General features: G+C 48.3%; 1 protein-coding gene across 2 annotated transcripts in view; it reads left to right on the forward strand.

Moving 5' to 3' along the window:
• lnx2b (ligand of numb-protein X 2b) overlaps nucleotides 1-21,377 on the forward strand; it is a 70,883-nt gene that overhangs the window by 34,608 nt on the left and 14,898 nt on the right. For both annotated transcript variants that reach the window (XM_055643542.1, XM_055643543.1), the window contains exons 2-4: nucleotides 3,603-4,063; nucleotides 13,801-13,991; nucleotides 20,962-21,158. In XM_055643542.1, coding sequence (XP_055499517.1) covers nucleotides 3,666-4,063; nucleotides 13,801-13,991; nucleotides 20,962-21,158 — 786 coding nt within the window. In that variant the 5' untranslated portion in view covers nucleotides 3,603-3,665. The remainder of the gene's footprint in view (nucleotides 1-3,602; nucleotides 4,064-13,800; nucleotides 13,992-20,961; nucleotides 21,159-21,377) is intronic.

The raw sequence follows: 21,377 nt of genomic DNA on the forward strand, positions 1-21,377 counted from the left end.
TACGGGGTGATCACGGGTCGGCGCGGACCCGGTGGGCAGAAGGTCCTGTTCCTGTGCTGTATCTCTAAGGTTTAAATAGCAGGGACAAAGTGCCGGTGTAACTCTGGAGCACGAGGCAGCATCTCTGGAGAGAACGGATAAGACACGAAATGCTAGACAAAGCGCTAACATCCTTGATTTCACACCCCTTCCCCTCCTCAGCTGACATCCATTAGTCTTCTTATCATCTCTAGCCTTTGTCCCTTACTCCACCCATGTGCCCCCCCCCCCCCCCCCCCCCCTCCATCACTGCCAGTCTTTGCCCCACTCCCACCTCTATTTGCCTCTTCATCTCCCCCCTCCCCCCAACTACAATCAAACTGAAGAAGGATCCTGACTGGAACCATTGCCCATTCATTCCCTCTGCAGAGGCTGCCTGACCCGCTGAGTTTCTGAGCGTTTAACAGCACTGGGCCTACACTCGCTGTACAGAATAGTGAAAGGCTTGGATAGAGTGGATATGGAGAGGATGTTTCCACTGGTGGCAGAGTCTAGAACGAGAGCCTCAGACGTTCTTTTAGGAAGGAGATGAGGAGGAATTTCTTTAGTCTGAGGCTGGTGAATCAGTGAAATTCTTTGCCACGGAAGGCTGCGGAGGCCAAGTCAATGGATATATTCAAGGTGGAGATAGATAGATCCTTGATTAGTACGGGTGTCAGAGGTTGTGGGGAGAAGGCAGGAGAATGGGGTTGGGAGGGAGAGATAGATCGGCCATGATTGAATGGTGGAGTAGACTTGATGGGCTGAATGGCCTAATTCTCCTCCTATAACTTTATGAACTTGCCACTGACTGGTTAGCACGCAACATTTGGGCCAAAGGGGAATAGGGAGAAATGGATCACGTACACAGGCAGATGAGATCAGTTTAACTTGGCATGATGTTCGGCACAAACATTGTGGGTCGAAGGGCCTGTTCCTGTACTGCATGGTTCTGTGGAGTTTATCGTGAACTAAAGATTATTCCCTTATCCTATATCTGTACACTGTGGACAGCTTGATTATGATCATGTCTAGTCTTTTCACTGACTGGATAGCATGCAAACAACAGATTTTCCTGCACCTATTTTCTGTTTCGATGTTAACTCCTCAGCAGAAAGAGAAACCGATTAAGAATCCTATAATTAGTATTTTGTGTCAAAGGCCCTTAATGTGCATTAATTGCCTCATACTGTGTTTTGTATTGAATTCTGTATTTTACTTTGTGTACTAGTCATGTCTCTACTATTCATTTCATTCCCCTTACATGTTTTTCCTCTACCTGCTAAATTTTTGTAAGGTGTCCTTGAGACTCTTGAAAGGCGCCCATAAATAAAATTTATTATTATTATTATTAATGAGTTGTGATGAAAAATCTTTGACGCAAGTCTGGCGAAGAGGTCTCGACCCGAAATGTCATCTATCCCTTTTCGCCAGTGATGCTGCCTGACCCGTTGAGTTACTCCAGCTCTTTGCGTCTAATCTTTGACACAATACGCAAATTCTATTGAAACGAGGAACTGCAGATGACGGTTTGCCAAGGAAAGACACAAAGTACTGGAGTAACTCAGCGGGTCAGGCAGCATCTCTGGAGAACATGGATTGGCGACGTGTTTGGGTCGGGGCCCTTCTTCAGATTCCATATTATGGAACAAAGGAGGTGAAGGGGGCTGGGGGAGGGGGATGCAGGTTGGAGGGAGGCATGTGTGAGGTACTGTGGAGGGATGTTAGGGGTTTGGAGGGGAGGAAGGGGGTGAGTGGGTGGTAGGAGAAGAAACATGGTTAGAATAGGGGGAAGGCATGCAAATTCTATTTCTCCTTTCACAGATGCTGCCGATCGCTCAACTCTTAACTTTCCTTTCCGCCTGCAAATCTACCTCCGTTTCCAAGCGTTCTATTGATATTTTCTTTCCACAATGATGAGAACTATATTCTGCGCTCTGTGTCTGCCTCTTTGTTCTACCAATTGGACTTGAGTTTGACTTGATTGCATTTCTGATTTGACGCGGAACAAAGCTTCTCATTGTTTCTCGCTGCACTAATAAACTTCAACCGAAACCTGACCGTTTCCAGTGTGTGCATTTATTTATTTGTTTAACTGATGGTTTGTCGATGGCGCTGTTGGGTTCCGCAGTAAATATTTGTTTGTTTTGTTTATTGTCACGCGTACCGAGGTACAGTGAAATAACTTTTGTTCGATGCTAACTGGTCAGCGGAAAGACAATACATACTTACAATTGAGGCATACAGATACATGATGAAGGCATTTATCTTTATTTATTTATATTATTGTTTTTATTAGAAACAATTGTACAAGAATAAAGCATTCGGCATTTAAAATTATACAATTATCGTACAGCTTCAATTTTAACCTTTTAACCTGTAACCAGGTACGGGATACTGAGTTGGATGATCAGCCATGATCATATTGAATGGCGGTGCAGGCTCGAAGGGCCGAATGGCCTACTCCTGCACCTAATTTCTATGTTTCTATGTGAGAAAAGGAGCGAGGCATTAACATTAAGTGCAAGGTAAAGCCAGTAGAGTCTGATCAAAGATAGTCTGAGGGTCACCAAAGAGGTAGATAGTAGTTCAGCACTGCTCTCTGGTTGTGGTAGGATGGTTCAGTTGCCCGATAACAGCTGGGAAGAAACTGCCCCCCGAATCTGGAGGTGCGCGTTTTCACACTTCCGCACCTTTTTTGATGGGAGAGGGGAGAAGAGGGAGTGGCCAGGATGCTACTTGTCCTTGATTGTGCTGCTGGCCTTGCCGAGGCAGCGTGAGGTGGAGATGGAGTCAATGGAAGGGAGGTTGGTTTGTGTGATGGTCTGGGCTGCATTGTCCACAATTCTCTGCAATTTCTTGTGGTCTTGGATGGGGTTGTGATGAGGTGTCTGATGGGTTCAGTCGACTGATAGCAGCTTGATTCAAAAAGGCACAACAGAGGATGTACTTCCTAAGGCAGCTGAGGAAGCACAATCTGCCACAGGCAATGATGGTCCAATTCTACACGGCCATCGTAGAGCCTGCTCTCACCTTCTCCATCATGGTCTGGTTGGGCTCAGCCACCAAGCACGACACCTGGAGGCTGCAGCGAATCATCCGATCAGCAGAGAAGGTTATTGGCTGCAACCTTCCCTCCATTGATGAACTGTACACTGCAAGGGCCAGGAAACGAGCGGGCAAGATCATCTCTGACCCCTCTCACCCTGGCCACAAACTCTTTGAATCACTTCCCTCTGGAAGGCGACTCCGGACTGTCAAAGCTGCCACAGCCAGACATAAAAACAGTTTTTATCCACGAGTAGTAGCTCTACTCAACAGCCAAAAATCTGTAGCCTCCCTTTGATCTGTTATTTTGTTGGTTCACATGCTTGATCAATGGTGTTTTATCATTAATGTTTTATTATTATTAATGTTTTTTGCTTTCGGGGTCATTTGTAACTGTCACTGTATGTCATGTTGTTACTTGTGGGCGGAGCACCAAGGCAAATTCCTTGTATGTGAATACTTGGCCAATAAACGTACTTACTTACTTATTCATGTCAGATTTGTGTATTAATGTTGATCTTGTTTTCCCTCTGCAGTGTGTATTGGCCACTGGTTGGCGTGAAGTAGCCAAGAAGGAAGAGCGTGAGGCAGGCAGGCCCATGGACACCATGAATGAGCAGAGTGTTGACGATGCGGGCTCCAGTGTGAGTGAGCTGTGCTACGAGTGTGGCCAGGCTCACATGGTGCTGGAGAACCACCTGTACGACTACAAGGACGAGGTGGATGACGAGCTGGTTTGTCACATCTGCCTGCAGCCCCTCCTGCAGCCCCTCGACACGCCCTGCCAGCACACCTTCTGCTTCAAGTGCCTGGAGAACTTCCTGCAGGAGCAGGACTTCTGCCCCATGGACCGCAAGAGGCTGCACTTCCAGCACTGCCGTCGCTCCAGCCTCCTGGTGCGCAACCTCCTCGACAAGCTGCCCGTTCATTGCCCCTTCCGGCCCGACTGTGACATGGTGATGCAACGATGTGAGCTCGACCCACACCTACACAACAGGTGAGTGTGTGTGTGTGAGTGTGTGTGTGTGTACGTGGGTGTGTGTGTGGGTGTGTACGTGTGTGTGTGTACGTGTGTGTGTACGTGTGTGTGTGTGTGTGTGTGTGTGTGTGTGTGTGTGTGTGTGTGTGTGTGTGTGTGTGTGTGTGTGTGTGTGTGTACGTGTGTGTATGTGTGTGTGTGTGTGTGTGTGTGTGTGGGTGTGTGTGTGTGTGTGTGTATGTGTGTGTGTATGTGTGTGTGTACGTGGGTGTGTACGTGTGTGTGTGAGTGTGTGTGTGTGTGTGTGTGTGTACGCGTGTGTGCGTGGGTGTGTGTGTGGGTGTGTGTGTGTGTGTGCGCGTGGGAGTGTACGTGGGTGTGTGTACGTGGGTGTGTGTACGTGAGTGTTTGTGTGGGTGGGTGTGTGAGTGTATGTGTGTGCATGAGTGGTGCGTATGTGTGGGTGCGTATGTGTGGGTGTGTGTACGTGGGTGTGTGTGGGTGTGTGCGTGAGTGGGTGTGTGCATGAGTGGGTGTGTGCACGTGTGTGTGTGTGTGTGTGAGCGTGTGCATGTGTGAATGCGCGTACATGTGCATGTGTCATAGAGTGTATCAGGCACAAAAAGCTGGCGTAACTAGGGGTGGCACAGTGGCGCAGCGGTAGAGTTACTGCCTTACTGTGCCAGAGTTCCAGGTTCGATCCCGACTACGGGCACAGAGTTTGTACGTTCTCCCCGTGACCTGTGTGGATTTCCTCCCACACTCCAAAGAAGTACAGGTTTGTAGGTTAATTAGCTTGGTGTAAATGCAAAATTGTTTCTAGTGCGTGTGTGGGATAGTGTTAATGTGCGGGGATCGCTGGTCGGTGCAGTCTTGCTGGGCCGAAGGGCCTGTTTCCACGCTGTATCTCTAAGCTTAACTAAACTAAGTGGGCTCGGCAACACCTCATGGAGAACATGGATAGGTGATGTTTCGGGTCAGGGGTCCTTCTTCAGACTGTGTCTGATGAGAGGTTGCCGTGTTCTTTTTTGTAGGTTAATTGGCTTGGCATAAAAATGTAAAATTGTCCCTAGTGTGCGTGTGTGTGTGTAGGGTAGTGTTGCGGTGCGGTGCGGGGATCGCTGGTCAGTGCGGACTCGGTGGGCCGAAGGGACTGTTTCTGCGCTGTATTGCTAACCCTAAACTAATCTAATCTAAGCCGGGGACACAGCTGAGACGTTGAGCGTGTCTCCCTGACCCATGGCCCAGGGAGAACAGAAACATTAGTCAAGATTCTTGCTCCTGATTGCCACTGGAATATTGGCAAGTGGATGTCAGATGAAGATTCTTGCGGTAGTAGTGGACCGTGTGGTCATTTGTGCTGTCAACATGAATGTCGTGACCTAGCGATTGATTGAGGCACTGAAAGAGCAGTGGTGGCCAAGATATTCCTCCTGCTGTACTTCGTAGCCGCTTTAAATTTTTATTTTAGCTCTTTAGTTTTAGAGATTCAGCGTGGAAACAGGCCCTTCGGCCCATCGAGTCTGCACTGACCGACGATCCTTGCACACTAACACTATCCCACACACACTCGGGACAATTTTACACACACGCACACCAAGCCAATTAACCTACAAGCCTGCATGTCTTTGGAGTGCTGGCGGAAACAGCCGATCTCGGAGAAAACCCACGCAGGTCACGGGGAGAACGTACAGGCAGCCGCCGTGGTCAGGTTCGAACCTGGGTCTCCGGCGCTGCAAGGCGGAAACTCTGCCGCTGAGCGACCATAGCCGCCCAAAATGCTTCTTACATTTTGTCGCGGTTTTGATTGCTGCCTTTTGAAATTTCCTTTTGCGTCACTGCTGAGAGTCACAGCGATCTGAAGCTACAATAAACAATGTTTGAAAGGTCTTGTACTCAAACGGATATGAAGAAAGGTTATGCATAAGGCTAACGATAAACAGCCTGCCCATAGACAATAGACAATAGGTGCAGGAGTAGGCCATTTGGACCTTCGAGCAAGCACCGCCATTCAATGTGATCATGGCTGATCATCCCCAATCAGTACCCCGTTCCTGCCTTCACCCCATATCCCCTGACTCCGCTATTTTTAACAGCCCTATCTAGCTCTCTCTTGAAAGCATCCAGAGAACCGGCCTCCACCGCCCTCTGAGGCAGAGAATTCCACAGACTCGCCACTCTCTGTGAGAAAAAGTGTTTCCTCGTCTCCGTTCTAAATGGCTTACCCCTTATTCTTAAACTGTGGCCCCAGGTTCTGGACTCCCCCAACATCGGGAACATGTTTCCTGCCTCTAGCGTGTCCAAGCCCTTAACAATCTTCTACACTACACTACACTACGCTACGCCCCTACACTAAGATAGACACAGAGTGCTGGAGTAACTCAGCGGGTCAGGCAGCATCTCTGGAGAAAAGGAATATGTGATGTTCGAGTCTGAAGAAGGGTATCGACCATAAACATATTCCTTCACCCCTGAGATGCTGCCAGACTCACTGTTATTTTGTGGGTACACACAAAATGCTGGAGAAACTCAGCGGGTGAGGCAGCATCTATGGAGCGAAGGAATAGGTGACGTTTTGGGTCGAGACCCTTCAGACTGATTATTCTGTATTTTGTGCCTATCTTCAGTGTAAACCAGCATCTGCATTCCCTTCCTTACATTAAGTTAATTTGCTTTTAGTTTTAGAGACACTTTGTACTCCGTACACTAGTTCCATCTTATACAGTAGGGGTAATTTACAGAAGCCAATTAACCTACAAACCCGCACATCTTTGAAGTGTGCAAGGAAACCGGAGGCACCCGGAGAAAGCCCACGTGGGTCACGGGGAGAACATGCAAACTCTGTACAGATGGCACCCGTGGACAGGATCGAACCGGGGGTCTCTGGCGCTGCAAGGCCGCAACTCTACCGCTGTGCCGCCATGTCGCCCTGTGTATTTCCCAGGCAGTAGCTATTCTGTTATGTCGTAAATTCACAAGTTCACAGGTACTATTAGGCCATTCGGCCCATTGAGTCTACATTCACTCATGGCTGATCTCTGCCTCCTAATCCCATTTCCCTGCCTTCTCCCCATCACCCATGACACCCGTTCTAATCAAGAATTTGTCTATCTCTGCCTTAAAAATATCCACTGCCTTGGCCTCCACAGCCCTCTGTGGCAATGTTCCACAGATTAACTACCCTCTGACTAAAGAAGTTCCTCCTCGTCTCCTTTCTTAAAGAGCTCCCTTTAATTCTGAGGCTGTGACCTCTAGTCCTAGACTTCCCCCATCGGTGGAAACATCCTTTCCACATCCATTCCATGCCTTTCATCATTCTGTAAGTTTCAATGAGGTCCCCCCTCAACTTTCTAAACTCCAGCGAGTAGCTGTCAAACGCTCATCATATGTTAACCCACTCATCCCTGGAATCATTTTTGTAAACCTCCTCTGGATCCTCTCCGGAGCCAGCACATTCTTCCTCCGATATGGGGCCCAGATTTGCTCACAGTGCTCCAAATGCTGCCTGACCAGCGCCTTGTAGCCAGGGGCAAGGTTTCAGATGGATTGTTGGCAATTAGCACGGAGCACCTTCAAATATCCAAGCCATATTATTTATCTTGGAAGTTTTACCTTGAAGCTTGTCCAAACATAGGCTTTGGTGACTCCTGTCTCCCCTTGCAGCACAGGAGACCCAGGTTCGATCCCGACTACGGGTGCTGTCTGTACGGAGTTTGTATGTTCTCCCCGTTAGTTCCTTAACTAACTTTTTTAGTTCTTCGGTTTCCTCCCAGACTCCAAAGATGTACAGGTTTTGCTAAAAACCTATTCTTTATTTGTAGGAAGGAACTGCAGATGCTGGTTTAGACCGAAGATAGACACAAAACGCTGGAGTAACTCAGCAGGTCAGGCAGCATTTCTGGAGGAAAGGAATAGGCGAGACCCTTCTTCAGACTCCTATGCTGCCTGACCCATTGAATTACTTTAGCAACTTGGGTCTTTCTTTAAAGTAAGATGGAGATTGTTTTTGTTCCAACAGCAGTGAGAACCACAAACAATAATATCATAGCTAGTTCCTCCCAGTGTGGGCTGGCTCTGGAGACCTGTATTGAGCTGCAGTGCCGGGTGGGAGCAGATGGGACCATCTCACCCTTGGCTGCATTTGATTGCTTGTCACTGTCCCAACTGGGAGAGTAGATGTTCCTCCCCTCCTCTCCCTGCCTTCCCTCTCCTCTCTCCCCATCCCCCTCCCTCCCCACCTCCTCTCCCTTCTCCCCTCCCCCTCTCCCTGTCCCTCTCCCTGTCCCCTCACCACTCCCCTCCCCCATCCCTATCAATGGAAGCTGCAGCGCCTGCATTGTGTTACACAGAGCCTTGCACATCACAACAGCAGGAATGTATTGCTGCTGCTTTACAAGGTGTTGGTCAGGCCACATTTGGAGTATTGTGAGCTGTTTTGGGCCCCATATTTGGGGAAGGATGCTGGCTCTGGAGAGGGTCCGGAGGAGGTTTTAGGAGAATGATCCCAGGAATGAGTTGGTTAACATATGGTTAACCTTTCGACGGCACTGGGTCTGGACTCGCTGGAGTTTAGATGGACGAGGGAGGACCTCATTGAGATTTACAGAATAATGAAATGCCTGGATAAAGTGGATGTGGAGAAAATGTTTCCACTAGTGGGAGAGTCTACGACCAGAGGGCACAGCCTCGATATAAAAGGATGTACCTTTAGAAAAGAGACGGGCACAAAATGGTGGAGTAACTCAGCATCTCTGGAGGAAATTAGTTTTTACTCAGAGAGTAAAACGAGGACGACAGATGGTGCAATGGGCTAAGTGTTCGGCTGGCAACCTGAAGGTGGCCGGTTTGAATCCTGCTTGGAGTGTGTACTGTGGTTGTGTCCTTGGGCAAGACACTTCACCTACCTTTGCCTGGGACTAGAGACGGAAATTAGCAACTGATTGGCTACAATCAAACAAGAGGACATGACTTCAGAATTAAGGGACAGAAGTTTAGGGGTAATATGAGGGGGAACTTCTTTACGCAGAGAGTGGCAGCAGTGTGGAATGAGCTCCCAGTGGAAGTGGTGGAGGCAGGTTCATTGGTATCATTTAAAAATAAATTTGATAGGCATATGGATGAGAAGGGAATGGAGGGTTATGGTACGAGTGCAGGCAGGTGGGACTAAGGGAAAAAAAAAATTTGTTCGGCATGGACTTGTAGGGCCGAGATGGCCTGTTTCCGTGCTGTAATTGTTATATGGTTATATGGAGTGGTAGCGGTGTGGAATGAGCTTCCAGTGGAAGTGGTGGAGGCAGGTTCGTTGGTATCATTTAAAAATAAATTGGATAGACATATGGATGAGAAGGGAATGGAGGGTTATGGTATGAGTGCAGGCAGGTGGGACTAAGGGAAAAAAAGTTGTTCGGCACGGACTTGTAGGGCCGAGATGGCCTGTTTCCGTGCTGTAATTGTTATATGGTTATATGGAAAGGAATGGAAGAAGGGTCTCGACCCGAAATGTCACCCATTCCCCCTCTCCAGAGATGCTGCCTGTCCTGCTGAGTTACTCCAGCTGTTTGTGTCTATCTCTGGTTTAAAGGAGGAATGTCGTGAGCCAGAGGGTGGTGAATCTGTGGAATACATTGCCACCGATGGCTGTGGAGGCCAAGACAACGAGTATTTTTAATGCGGACATTGATAGATTTTTGTTTAGTAGGGGCATCAAAATTTTATGGGGAGAAGGCAGAAGAATGGGACTGTCCGGTATTAACCGGGACATCCCGTATTTTGGGCTAAATTGGTTTGTCCCGTACGGGACCGCCGTTGTCCCGTATTTGACCGCTACTACTCGGGTCGAGGGGACAGTCGGGTCGTGGCGCCGCGTCCGGCCCCGTCTCACCCGTCCCGACGTGGTGCAGCCCATGGAGTGCAGCAGCAGCAGCAGCAGCAGCGCCTCGCCCGTGACCCCGTCGGTCGGCTGTCCGACCTTCGGACCTTCGCTTACCGCTGACACCACCACCTTCTCATGGCCGATCATCGGTTCACGAGTTGGACGGGGAGCCGGACTTTGCGCACGATGTCGCGCGGCCCGGGCCAAAACTCCTCAGCTGGCCCCGCCGGCTGGGCTTTGTGTGCACTCCAGCACCCGGACCAACTCATCATTCACCCAGTCACGGCCCAGTCAGTCAACGAATTGCCGTGGGGAATTTGCCCCGTATTTTGACCTCTTGTCCCTTATTTGGGAGTGGGAAAGTTGGCGACCCTAGTTGTGAGGGAAAGATAGATCAGCCAGGATTGTATGGCAGAGTAGATGGGCCGAATGGCCTAATTCTGTTCCTATAACCTATGACCGATATGTTGAACTCTCGGCTGCTGGTTGATTTTTGTGAGGCCATCTGGTAAAGACAGCCGTTTGCTGACGTGAGTTGAGATGGCAGATAAATCGTGAGCTGAGAGCACCTTGCTGAGGTTAGAAACATATGCGTGTCTCTGTTACCCTGTGGTGCATTGGCCAATACTCCAGGTGCTGTCTCACTAGGGCCCTATACAACTGCAGAAGTGAAGTGGATAACTGATCACAATAGACAATAGGTGCTGGCTCGAAGGGCCGAATGGCCTACTCCTGCACCTATTGTCTATTGCCACTTTCACAGTGAGAAGCTTTTTTTTTTATTGCATGCTATCCAGTCAGCGGAAAGACCATATATGATCACGGTTAAACCATCCACAATGTACAGATACAGGACAAAGTTATAATGTGAATAATATTTAGTGCCTGAATGGAGAATTCCACGGGGATTATCGTGAATGGGTCACAAAAAGACCAGTGGAGGGGAAAGAATATCCGAACCTTTTAAAAGAGTAACCTTATATCAGGTCTGAGGCTATTCATCAACAAAATGTTTTTACTTCACATTACACAAGTTGATTTGCTCCATTGTAATTCTCTTGGGTTTGATTAGTACGGGAGTCAAAGGTAGTGGGGAGAAGGCAGGAGAATGGGGTTGAGAAGGGTAGATAGAAACATAGAAAATAGGTCGAGGAGTAGGCCATTCGGCCCTTCTAGCCAGCACCGCCATGCAATAAGATTATGGCTGATCATCCAGAATCAGTACCCCATCCGTTCCAGCTTTCTCCCCATATCCCTTGATTCCGTTATCAGCGGGTCAGCCATGATCGAATGGCGGAGTAAACTTGATGGGCCGAATGGCCTAAATCTGCTCCTATGTCTTATGATCTTCTGATGCTATAATTGACATCACCTGTCCATGTTCTCCAGAGGGTGGTGGGCACAGGGAACGAGCTGCCAGAGGTGGTAGTTGATGCAGGTATTGTAACAGCATTTAAAGGGCACTTGGACAGGTAAGGTTTCGAGCGATTATGGGCCAAACGCGGGCAGGTATGGCTAGGGTCAGCATTGGCAAGTTGGGCCGAAGGGCCTGTTTCCACTCTGTATCTCTAAACTAAACTAAATGCCTTGTCCAACAAAGCTTAAAAAAAACAGATTAGATGGAACGACCTGTTTGTTTTGTTAGACTTTGTACGGAGTTTCGCTGTCATGTTTTCTTTCAACAAGAAAAGTAATTATTTGGCCGTGATGAATGAGTAGATGCAAAATTATTATTTATCTTGGAGCAAGTTTTAAAACATGGAATCTGAGAGTTGATTGATTGAAAGGTACAGAATGGAAACAGGCCCTTCGGCCCACCGAGTCCGCGCCGACCATCGATCAACTGCCCACACGAGTTCCATGGTTAGTTTTAGGGTGGCACAGTGGCGCAGCAGGTAGAGCCACTGCCTCACAGCGCCAGAGACCCAGGTTCAATCCTGACCTTGGATGCTGTCTGTGTGGAGTTTGCACACGAGGTCATAAGTGATAGGAGTAGAATTAGGCCGTTCGGCCCATCAAGTCTACCCTGCCATCCAATCCTGGCTGATCTATCTCTCCCTCCTAACCCCATTCTCCTGCCTTCTCCCCATAACCTCTGACACCCGTACTAAACAAGAATCTATCTATTTATCTCTGCTTTAAAAATATCCCATGACTTGGCCTCCACAGCCTTCTGTGGCATTCCTGTGATCATGTGGGTCCCCTCCAAATGCTCCGGTTTTGTCCCACCTGCCAAAGACGTGTGGGATTGTAGGTTAATCGGCCCTCTGTAAATTGCCCCCGAGTGTGCAGGTAGTGGATGAGAAAGCGGGATAACATAGAACTAGTGTGAACGGGCCGGCATGGACATTTTGGGCCGAAAGGCCTGTTTCCGCCCTGTATCTGCAAACTATAAGTACTGATGACAGCTTTCACTAATGTGGATGGGGGCCTGGCGCGGAGTGACATTTTCAGAAGCCCTCGCAGAAACAAGATTTGAACACTGGAGACTCTGAACTAATAAAATTTGTTTTTCAAATTTGACACATGAAGTTTTGTTTTGATTGAAAGTCTCTCTGTTTATTTATAATAAGCAGTTAATGGGACATTTTATACCACTGGGACAGGCCCTTCGACCCAACAATGCCTGCACTGAACTTGAAGCCAAGTTAAACCAGTCTCCTCTGCCTGCACATACTCATAAAGGATAGGAGCAGAAGTAGGCCATTCGGCCCATCAAGTCTACACCGCCATTCAATGATGGCTGATCTATCTCTCCCGCCTAACACCATTCTCCTGCCTTCTCCCCATAAACCCCTGACACCCGCACTAATCAACAATCTATCTATCTCTGCCTGAAATATATCCACTGACTTGTGGCCTCCACAGCCGTCTGTGGCAAAGAATTCCCACAGATTCACCACCCTTCATTCATTCAGGCCACAGAGCCAACTTGGACAAGGTCAACAGAGGTCGGGCAGGTGAATCCCACGCATGTAACGGTGCCCCTCCCCCGCCCATGCGTGTAACACGTGAAGCATCACGGTTCAAGACGGGGGTCAGGGGGGGGGGGGGGTCGGGGAGAGAACGTCACCTTGAAACGCTGGATACGGTCACGGCGAGACTCGTCCTCCATACATCTCCTGATCTCCTGTTGGTGGAGGTGCTGGAGTGGGGGGGAGGGGAGGGGGAGAGGGTGATCCATATCCCTCCATTCCCTGCGTATCCATGTGCTCATCTGAAAGCTTCTTAAACACCACTCTCATTATCTGCCTGCCATCATTCCTGGTGGTGTGTTCAAGGCACTCAATAGACAATAGGTGCAGGAGTAGGCCCTTCGAGCCAGCACTGCCATTCAATGTGATCATGGCTTATCATCCCCAATCAGTACCCCGTTCCTGCCTTCTCCCCATATCCCCTGACTCAGGGGTGGGGAACCTGCGGCCTTCTAGGCCATTAAGTGCGGCCTTTTGAATGAATCCAAATTTTGTAGAACAAATCCTTTTATCTTTATTAATATGTTTTTGTTTGTCTTTAATTATTTTTTATTTTAATCTTAAAATGAACGTATTTAAAATACTAAAGAGTAAAAGAAAATTCAACAAAATAATCCTCCCCGACCGACAGCCACAATTGAAACATTAGTAAGTCATGAGGGCTATTTTAACAAAATAATGTACATTTTGATGTATATCTAATTGAAGTTTCTTGGATGCGGCCTTGTTAGATTACAGCTAACTTAATGCGGCCTTCCAACATGAAAAGGTTCCCTACCCCTGCCCTGACTTTATCCCTTTCCACTTAAAGCTGTGCCCTCTAGTCTTTGACATTTCCACGCTGGGGCCATAAGGTTCGGAGGGTGAACCCTGGTGAAATATTGGTAATGAATTTTCATTTCTTGTAGATGTGTCGGTCTGACGAAGTATCGGGCTAAGATTGAGAACAAGCGGCAGCCGAGCTTGAAGGGAACGCAACAGAGCGCGGCTGAGGACACGACGTCAGCACCAGAGGAGTCGACGGCAGCGGAGGCTTCACTCCAAGCAGCTGAGCCCGGGCTTGTCAACCCCGCCTTCGAAGAAGACCAAGACGAAGACGGTAAGAAGTGCAGCTGGAACATCGCGAGTAGGCCCTGCCTGGGAAATATGGCCCATTGTTAAGTCTGGTGTACTGCAGAGATGCAGCGCGGAAACAGGCCCTTCGGCCCACCGCGTCCAAGTCTGAAGATGGGGTCTCGACCCGAAACGTCACCCATTCCTTCTCTCCAGAGATGCTGCTGCCTGTCCCGCTGAGTTACTCCAGCTTTTTATGTCTATCTTCGGTGTAAGCCAGCATCTGCAGTTCCTTCCTACACGAGACAAGCTGCTGTGATGACATGAAATAATAGGGCCTCGAAAGACTCGGGCTGCTGCAACTTCAAATTACATCCCTTGAGTTTAACGCCATTTCCAAAACTGCTGGCCATTAATCTCCTCACTGTCCTGCCCTTCCCCCCCCCCCCCCCCCCCCCCCCGGACCAGACTGATTCCTGGGATGTCAGGACTTTCATATGAAGAAAGACTGGATAGACTCGGTTTGTACTCGCTAGAATTTAGAAGATTGAGGGGGGGATCTTATAGAAAATTACAAAATTCTTAAGGGGTTGAACAGGCTAGATGCAGAAAGATTGTTCCCGATGTTGGGGAAGTCCAGAACAAGGGGTCACAGTTTAAGGATGAGGGGGAAATCTTTTAGGACCGAGATGAGAAAAACATTTTTCACACAGAGAGTGGTGAATCTGTGGAATTCTCTGCCACAGAAGGTAGTTGAGGCCAGTTCATTGGCTATATTTAAGAGGGGGTTAGATGTGGCCCTTGTGGCTAAAGGGATCAGGGGGTATGGAGAGAAGGCAGGTACAGGATACTGAGTTGGATGATCAGCCATGATCATATTGAATGGTGGTGCAGGCTCGAAGGGCCGAATGGCCTACTCCTGCACCTATTGTCTATGTTTCTATGTTCAAGTCAACATGGTACCTCAAAAGAACGTTACAAAGTGCTGGGGTAGCTCAGCGGGTCAGACAGCATCTCTGGAGATCATGAATTGGTGACGTTTCGGGTCGAGACCCTTCTTCAGACTGAAAGGTCTCGACCCGAAACGTCACCCATTCCTTCTCTCCAGAGATGCTGCCTGACCCGCTGAGTTACTCCAGCATTCTGTGTCTACCTGGGGGCAGGGAAAAGCTTGGCGGGTAATAGGTTGATACAAGTGGAGGAGTAGACAGATGGTTGGTCAAAGGCCAGAAGGTGTGTGACAAAAGGATTGAAGGGTTGCGAGTTGTGAAGACAGAGGAAGGCACCTCACTTCAGGTCACGGAGTGATACAGCGTGGAAACAGCCCCTTTGGCCCAACGTGCCCTCACTGACCAACATGCCCCGTCTACACTACTCCCACCTGCCTGCATGTGGCCCCATATCCTTCTAAACCTGCCCTATCATTGTAGCTGTCTAAATGGCTCTTAAACGTTGCAATAGTACCTGCCTCAACCACCTCTTCCGGCAGCTCGTTCCATACACCCACCACCCTCTGAGTGAAACAGTTGCTCCTCAGGCTCCTATTAAATCTTTTCCCCCTCACTGTAAACCTAATGTCTCCCAGTGACTTTGCCATGTCTGAATTCAATGCCTAGACATGGGCCAAATGCAGGTAGATGGGACTAGTGTAGATGGGAGATATTGTGGGTCCCACTGCATTTTTTGCCCTCCAATTTAGTCAAGATGAACCTTGCTGGAGTTTTAGTGACCAGCGACCACGTTGCTGTGGGTTTTGTGTTGTGTGTGGGGCTGGGAGATTAAATGTAGCATCAGTAAATCCAATGGGTTTCTTCAGAAGCCTTGTGGTAAGTGTTGTTAAGGTTATTCCTGTTTTTGATTTGATTTGATTTAATGTTTGTTTAATTGAATTTGACTTTGGTAACAGCAATGTTAGTGCAGTACCTGAACTTGTGTCTTTGTTGGCTGGGTATCAGCTCGTCTGCTAACCGTACCACATCATATAACATCCTGAAGATAGACACAAAAAAGCTGGAGTAACTCAGCGGGACAGGCAGCATCTTTGGAGAGACGTAATGGGTGACGTTTCGGGTCGAGACCCTTCTTCATGTCTGACTCAAAATGTCACCCATTCCTTCTCCCCAGAGATGCTGCCTGTCCCGCTGAGTTACTCCAGCTTTTTGTGTCTATCTTCGGTTTAAGGCTTGGAAATGTATCGATGTTCCTTGCCAGTCTCCTGCATGGGCTTGTATCAATGAGGGAGAAGCCAAAACTCTCACGAACAAAGCAAAACACCTGGGGCATTTTTTTTTATATTCATCAGTTTCCTGCAAGGTTCTTGTTCCTGCTCCTGAAACACAAGGATAGATTTGTTTAAGAAAGAACTGCAGATGCTGGTTTAAATCGAAATGCTGGAGTAACCCAGCGGGTGAGGCAGCATCTCTGGAGAGAAGGAATGGGCGACGTTTCGGATCGAGACCCTTCTTCAAACCGAGGCTAATTGGCCTTGTCATTTGGTTGGTTTAGTTTAGAGATACAGCGTGGAAACAAGCCCTTTGAGTCCGCACTGACCACCGATATTAACACACGCACACACACACACACACACACACACACACACACACACACACACACACACACACACACACACACACACACACACACACACACACGGGACACGTATACCCAGTATACAAAGCCAAGCCAATTAACCTACAAACCTGTACATCTTCAGAGTGTGGCAGGAAAGCAAAGTTCTCGGAGACCACCGAGTACATGCCGACCAGCGATCCACGCACACTCTCATAACCCTGCACACACTAGGGGCAATTTACAATTTTACCAAGCCAATTAACCTACAGACCCAATTCCAATAGAGTCACAAACAGCATGGAATTAGGCCCTTCAGTCCAGCTTGCCCATTCCGACCAACATGCCCCATCGACACTAGTCCCACCTGCCTGCGTTTGGTTCATCTCACTCTGATTTCCCCTACTCTGCGTAAACGACGTTGTACTTCTCCCCAGTCTATTTCCCTCAAAATCTTCCACACCTCTATAAAATCTCCCTCATCCTCCTACACTCCAAGGAATAAAGAAATCACAACTCTTCCTCCTATGCTCCAATGAACAGAGTCCCAGCCAGCCCGGCCTCTCCCTATCGCTCAGTCACTCCATCTCAACAACATTTTTCCTATGACAGGGTGACCAAAAATTGAATACCATACTCCAAATATTTTAATATTAATGAATATATTGGAGCTGTTTGAGTGGTGGTCACTGCCTGGTCCATCAGGACTAGTGACCCGCCCCATCATCTAAGGAATCTTTAGGAGTAGCTGCCAGCATCATCAAGGACCCACACCACCCTGGCCACCCTCTCATTTCACTCCTGCCATTGGGAAGAAGATAGATGAGTTCACAAACCGTGGCCTCCAAGCTCAAGATTAGTTTCTTTCCCATAACCATCAGGCTCTTGAATGCTACACAACACTAACCTATGAAGGGTTAGTCTGAAGGAGTCTGGAGAAGGAGTCTGATGAAGGAGTCTGAAGAAGGGTTTTGGCCCGAAACGTTGCCTATTTCCTTCGCTCCATAGATGCTGCCGCACCCGCTGAGTTTCTCCAGCAATTTTGTCCACCTACTAACCTATGAACTGTGGACTGCCTTTGGTTGCACTGGGGACGTTTGATTTTTTTTTGCACTAGTATTGGGGATATTAATCTGTTAATTTAGACAATAGGTGTAGGAGTAGGCCATTTGGCCCTTCGAGCCAGCACCACCATTCAATGTGATCGTGGCTGATTTTTTTCCATTTATTATATATTATCCCTGGGTATTTTGTTACATGCCTGTTAAGCGGCTGTAAGTAAGAATTTCATTAAAGATAGAAAGATAGACACAAAATGCTGGAGTAACTCAGCAGCACAGGCAGCATCTCTGGAGAGAAGGAATGGGTTCTCCCCCTTTCTTCTCTCCAGAGATGCTGCCTGTTCCCGCCGAGTTACTCCAGCATTTTGTGTCTATCCTCGGTGTAAACCAGCATCTGCAGTTCCTTCCTACACAGTAAGAATGCCATTATTTAGTTATTGTCACATGATACTCTTGATACCCAAACCGAGACACATCCCTTGTTTGTGAATACATGGCCAATAAACTTATTCATTCTTGAAACTCAAACTTCGACTTGACCCTATGTTTATGGAAGCGAGTTTATACTGTGGCCAAGGATAAGTTATCCTAAGCTGCTGAAGGAGAGAGAAATCACCTTTTTTATTGCAAATATTATAGCGGAAAGGTCTGAAACAGACCATTGTTTCGTTGCTATATTAAATTAAATGCATTGCCATCAATACTGCAGGACACAAAGTACTGGAGTAAAAGCCGTGTGCCACTGTGTGAGTTCATTCAAGGAGTTTCCCGATTCGAACTCGGAGATTTACAGTAATAGCCGCTCGCAGGTACTCTGGGCTCTCGTGGACATTTTTCAGCATGTTGTAAAATCTTCACGAGCTTACCGCGTTTCCCGTGTGCCTGCCGTTAGCGTTACGAGCCGCTAAGAGACGTCCCCAAGCTCCGACGTACCCGCTACGTTCATTCTACGTGCTTACAACGAGTTTGATTTTTTTTTTAAACTCGGGAGCGCACTTGAATGAACCCGTACAGTGGGACAGGGCTTTAACTTAGCGGCTCAGGCAGCGTCTCTGGAGAACACGGCTAGGTGATGTTTTGGGTCGGGAACCCTTCTTCGGACTGATTACTGGAGTGGCCAAAGAAAGACACAAAATGCTGGAGTAACTCAGCAGGTCAGGCAGCATCTCTGGAGCCCTGCAATCTGCCTCTTCCGCTGAGTTACTCCAGCATGTTGTGCTTATCTTCGGCATCTTCAGTTCCTTCCCACCCGTTGGTTTGACAGCAACCTGTTTATGTGCAATTCTGGCCAACGCATCGTAGGAAGGGTGTGTTTAAACTGGAGAGGGTGTAGAAGGGATTTCCAGGATATTGACAGCTGTGAGGAGTGATTGTATCAGCCGAATGTTGTTTTCTTTGGGAAAAGCAGGTCACAGAATCACGGAGGCATCTAGTTCGGAAACAGGCCCTTCGGCCCAAGAAAACTTGTTAATGCTGACCAAGATGCCCCAGCTGCATCTAAGCTAGTCTGACCTGCCCGTGTTTGGTCCCTATCCTTCAAAACATTTCCTATCCATAAGGTCATGAGTGATCGGAGCAGAATTAGGCCATTCGGCCCATCGAGTCTACTCCGCCATTCAATAGTGGCTGATCTATCTCTCCCTCCTAACCCCATTCTCCTGCCTTCTTCCCCTAACCTCTGACACCCGTACTAATCAAGTGCCTTAAAAATATCCACTGACATGGCCTCCACAGCCTACTGTGGCAATAGATTCCACAGATTCACCACCCTCTGATCCATGTCCCCGCCCATGCGTTTTGCAAGCAAAGTGCTAAGGGGAAGCTTCATTGAAGAGTGTAAATGTACAACAGACGTACAGCCTGAACAAGGAGAGGCAAGATCGCTTGGTGAAGGGGTTAAAAGCCAAGGGGCAGAGAGGTGTGAAGTAATGGGCAGAAGGATGAGAGGCAAGAGGGGGAAAGGTATTTTGAATTGAATAACCTTTAATAATCCTTTACAGGAAATTACAGTGCCACAACAGCTTCAAGACAGACATAACACCACACATTTCCACAGATAGCTTCAATACTTAATAAGTTAAAATACAATGAATGAATACTAAAAAAAAAATCCAAAATTATTTTTGTGCATTATAAAACCTTATAGCAGCTGGTATACAAGACTTCCTATGTCTCTCCGTTTTGCACATTGGTGCAATCAGTCTCTGACTGAAGATGCTGCACTTGATCACCTTCAGGGCGTGGAGTGGGTGAGTGGGGTTGGTCATTATTGAACCTAGTTTGTTCAGAGTTCTGGCCTCTGCCACCTGCTGGATCGTTATTTCTACCCAGAGACTGGTGCTGATGGGGAACGTGTCACACAAAAGGTTGGAAGGGACAAAACCCGATTGCATTTAAAGAGGCAATCGGATGTATATTTGAAGAACCATAACCTGCAGTTTCGACCCGAAACGTCACCCTATTTCTTCGCTCCATAGATGCTGCCTCACCCGCTGAGTTCCTCCAGCATTTTTGTCTACCTTCGATTTTTCCAGCATCTGCAGTTCCTTCTTAGTCAGCTGCCATATTTTGTTCTGTTCTGCGCAGATACAATAAGTCAAAGGGTTGCTTATATAGAATGATTTTTTTGACTTTTATTCCATCTGATACATCGTCCTATTATAATGAAGCCTGAGTCAATTAATTGGGTTCTATTAAACAAAGGGTTGTGCATGTTTGGTTTAGTCTAGTAAACTACATCCGACCCCGGTGTTGAGCCAGGTGGCACAGCTGGTAGAGTTGCTGCCTCACAGCGCCAGAGACCCGGGTTCGATCCTGACCTCTGGTGCTGCCGGTGTGGAGTTTGCACGTTCTCCCTGTCCGTGACTATGTTGGCTGCTGTCTCGAGGCAGGGTGAAGTGGAGCTGGAGTCAATGGTGGGGAGTCTGGTCTGTGTGATGGACTGGGCTACATCTAGAACTCTGCAAATTCTTGTGGACCAGGGAGGCATGGTGGCACAGCAGTAGAGTTGCTGCCCCGCATGCCGGAGACCCGGGTTCGATCCTGAGTACGGGTGCTGTCTGTGTGGAGTTTGTACGTTCTCCCCGTGACCGTGTGGGTTTTCCCCGGGTGCTCCGGTTTCCCCCCACACTCCGAAGACGTACAGGTCTGTAGGTGAATTGGCTTTGGTAAAATTGTCCTTAGTGTGTGTATAGGCTAGTGCTCGCGTACGGGGTGATCGCTGGTCGGCGTGGACTCGGTGAGCTGAAGGGCCTGTTTCTGAGCCGTATCTCTAAAGTAAAGTGAGTGATCCTGAACCAAGCTGTAATCTCTAGCTGGATGTGACACCGTTTGTGAGTGCGATCGTAAATGAAACTCTCAGGGTTTTTTTTTTTTGCTTCTTTGCAGACTTGCCGCGGCTGTCCAGCCTTCTGGCCGAGACGACCATTGTTGAAATTCATCGGGCTGACCCTCAGGAGGAGCTGGGGATCCAGGTAGTCGGTGGGAAGGACACACCACTGTGCAACATTGTCATTCAGGAGATCCTTCGTGACAGCGTTGTTGCTCTCAATGGGAAGCTTGCACCCGGAGACCACATCACAGAGGTAGGTATGTGGTCCACGGACAGTTCTGGAGCAACGGGCTGCTATCTGTGGCGAGCCTGCTGCGCTATATCCTTATACATTTATGGAATGTGACAAGGGACAGTGAAATTCCATGCTTGCATACCCAAGGTACACACATAGCGGCCACCTACAGCGCTGACAGAGTTAAAAAGCACGCCGGCCCCTCCTTTGTTTAGAGATACAGCTCGGAAACATGTC

Source organism: Leucoraja erinacea, chromosome 12, assembly GCF_028641065.1.
Source record: "Leucoraja erinacea ecotype New England chromosome 12, Leri_hhj_1, whole genome shotgun sequence".
Taxonomy (NCBI): Eukaryota; Metazoa; Chordata; class Chondrichthyes; order Rajiformes; family Rajidae; genus Leucoraja; species Leucoraja erinaceus.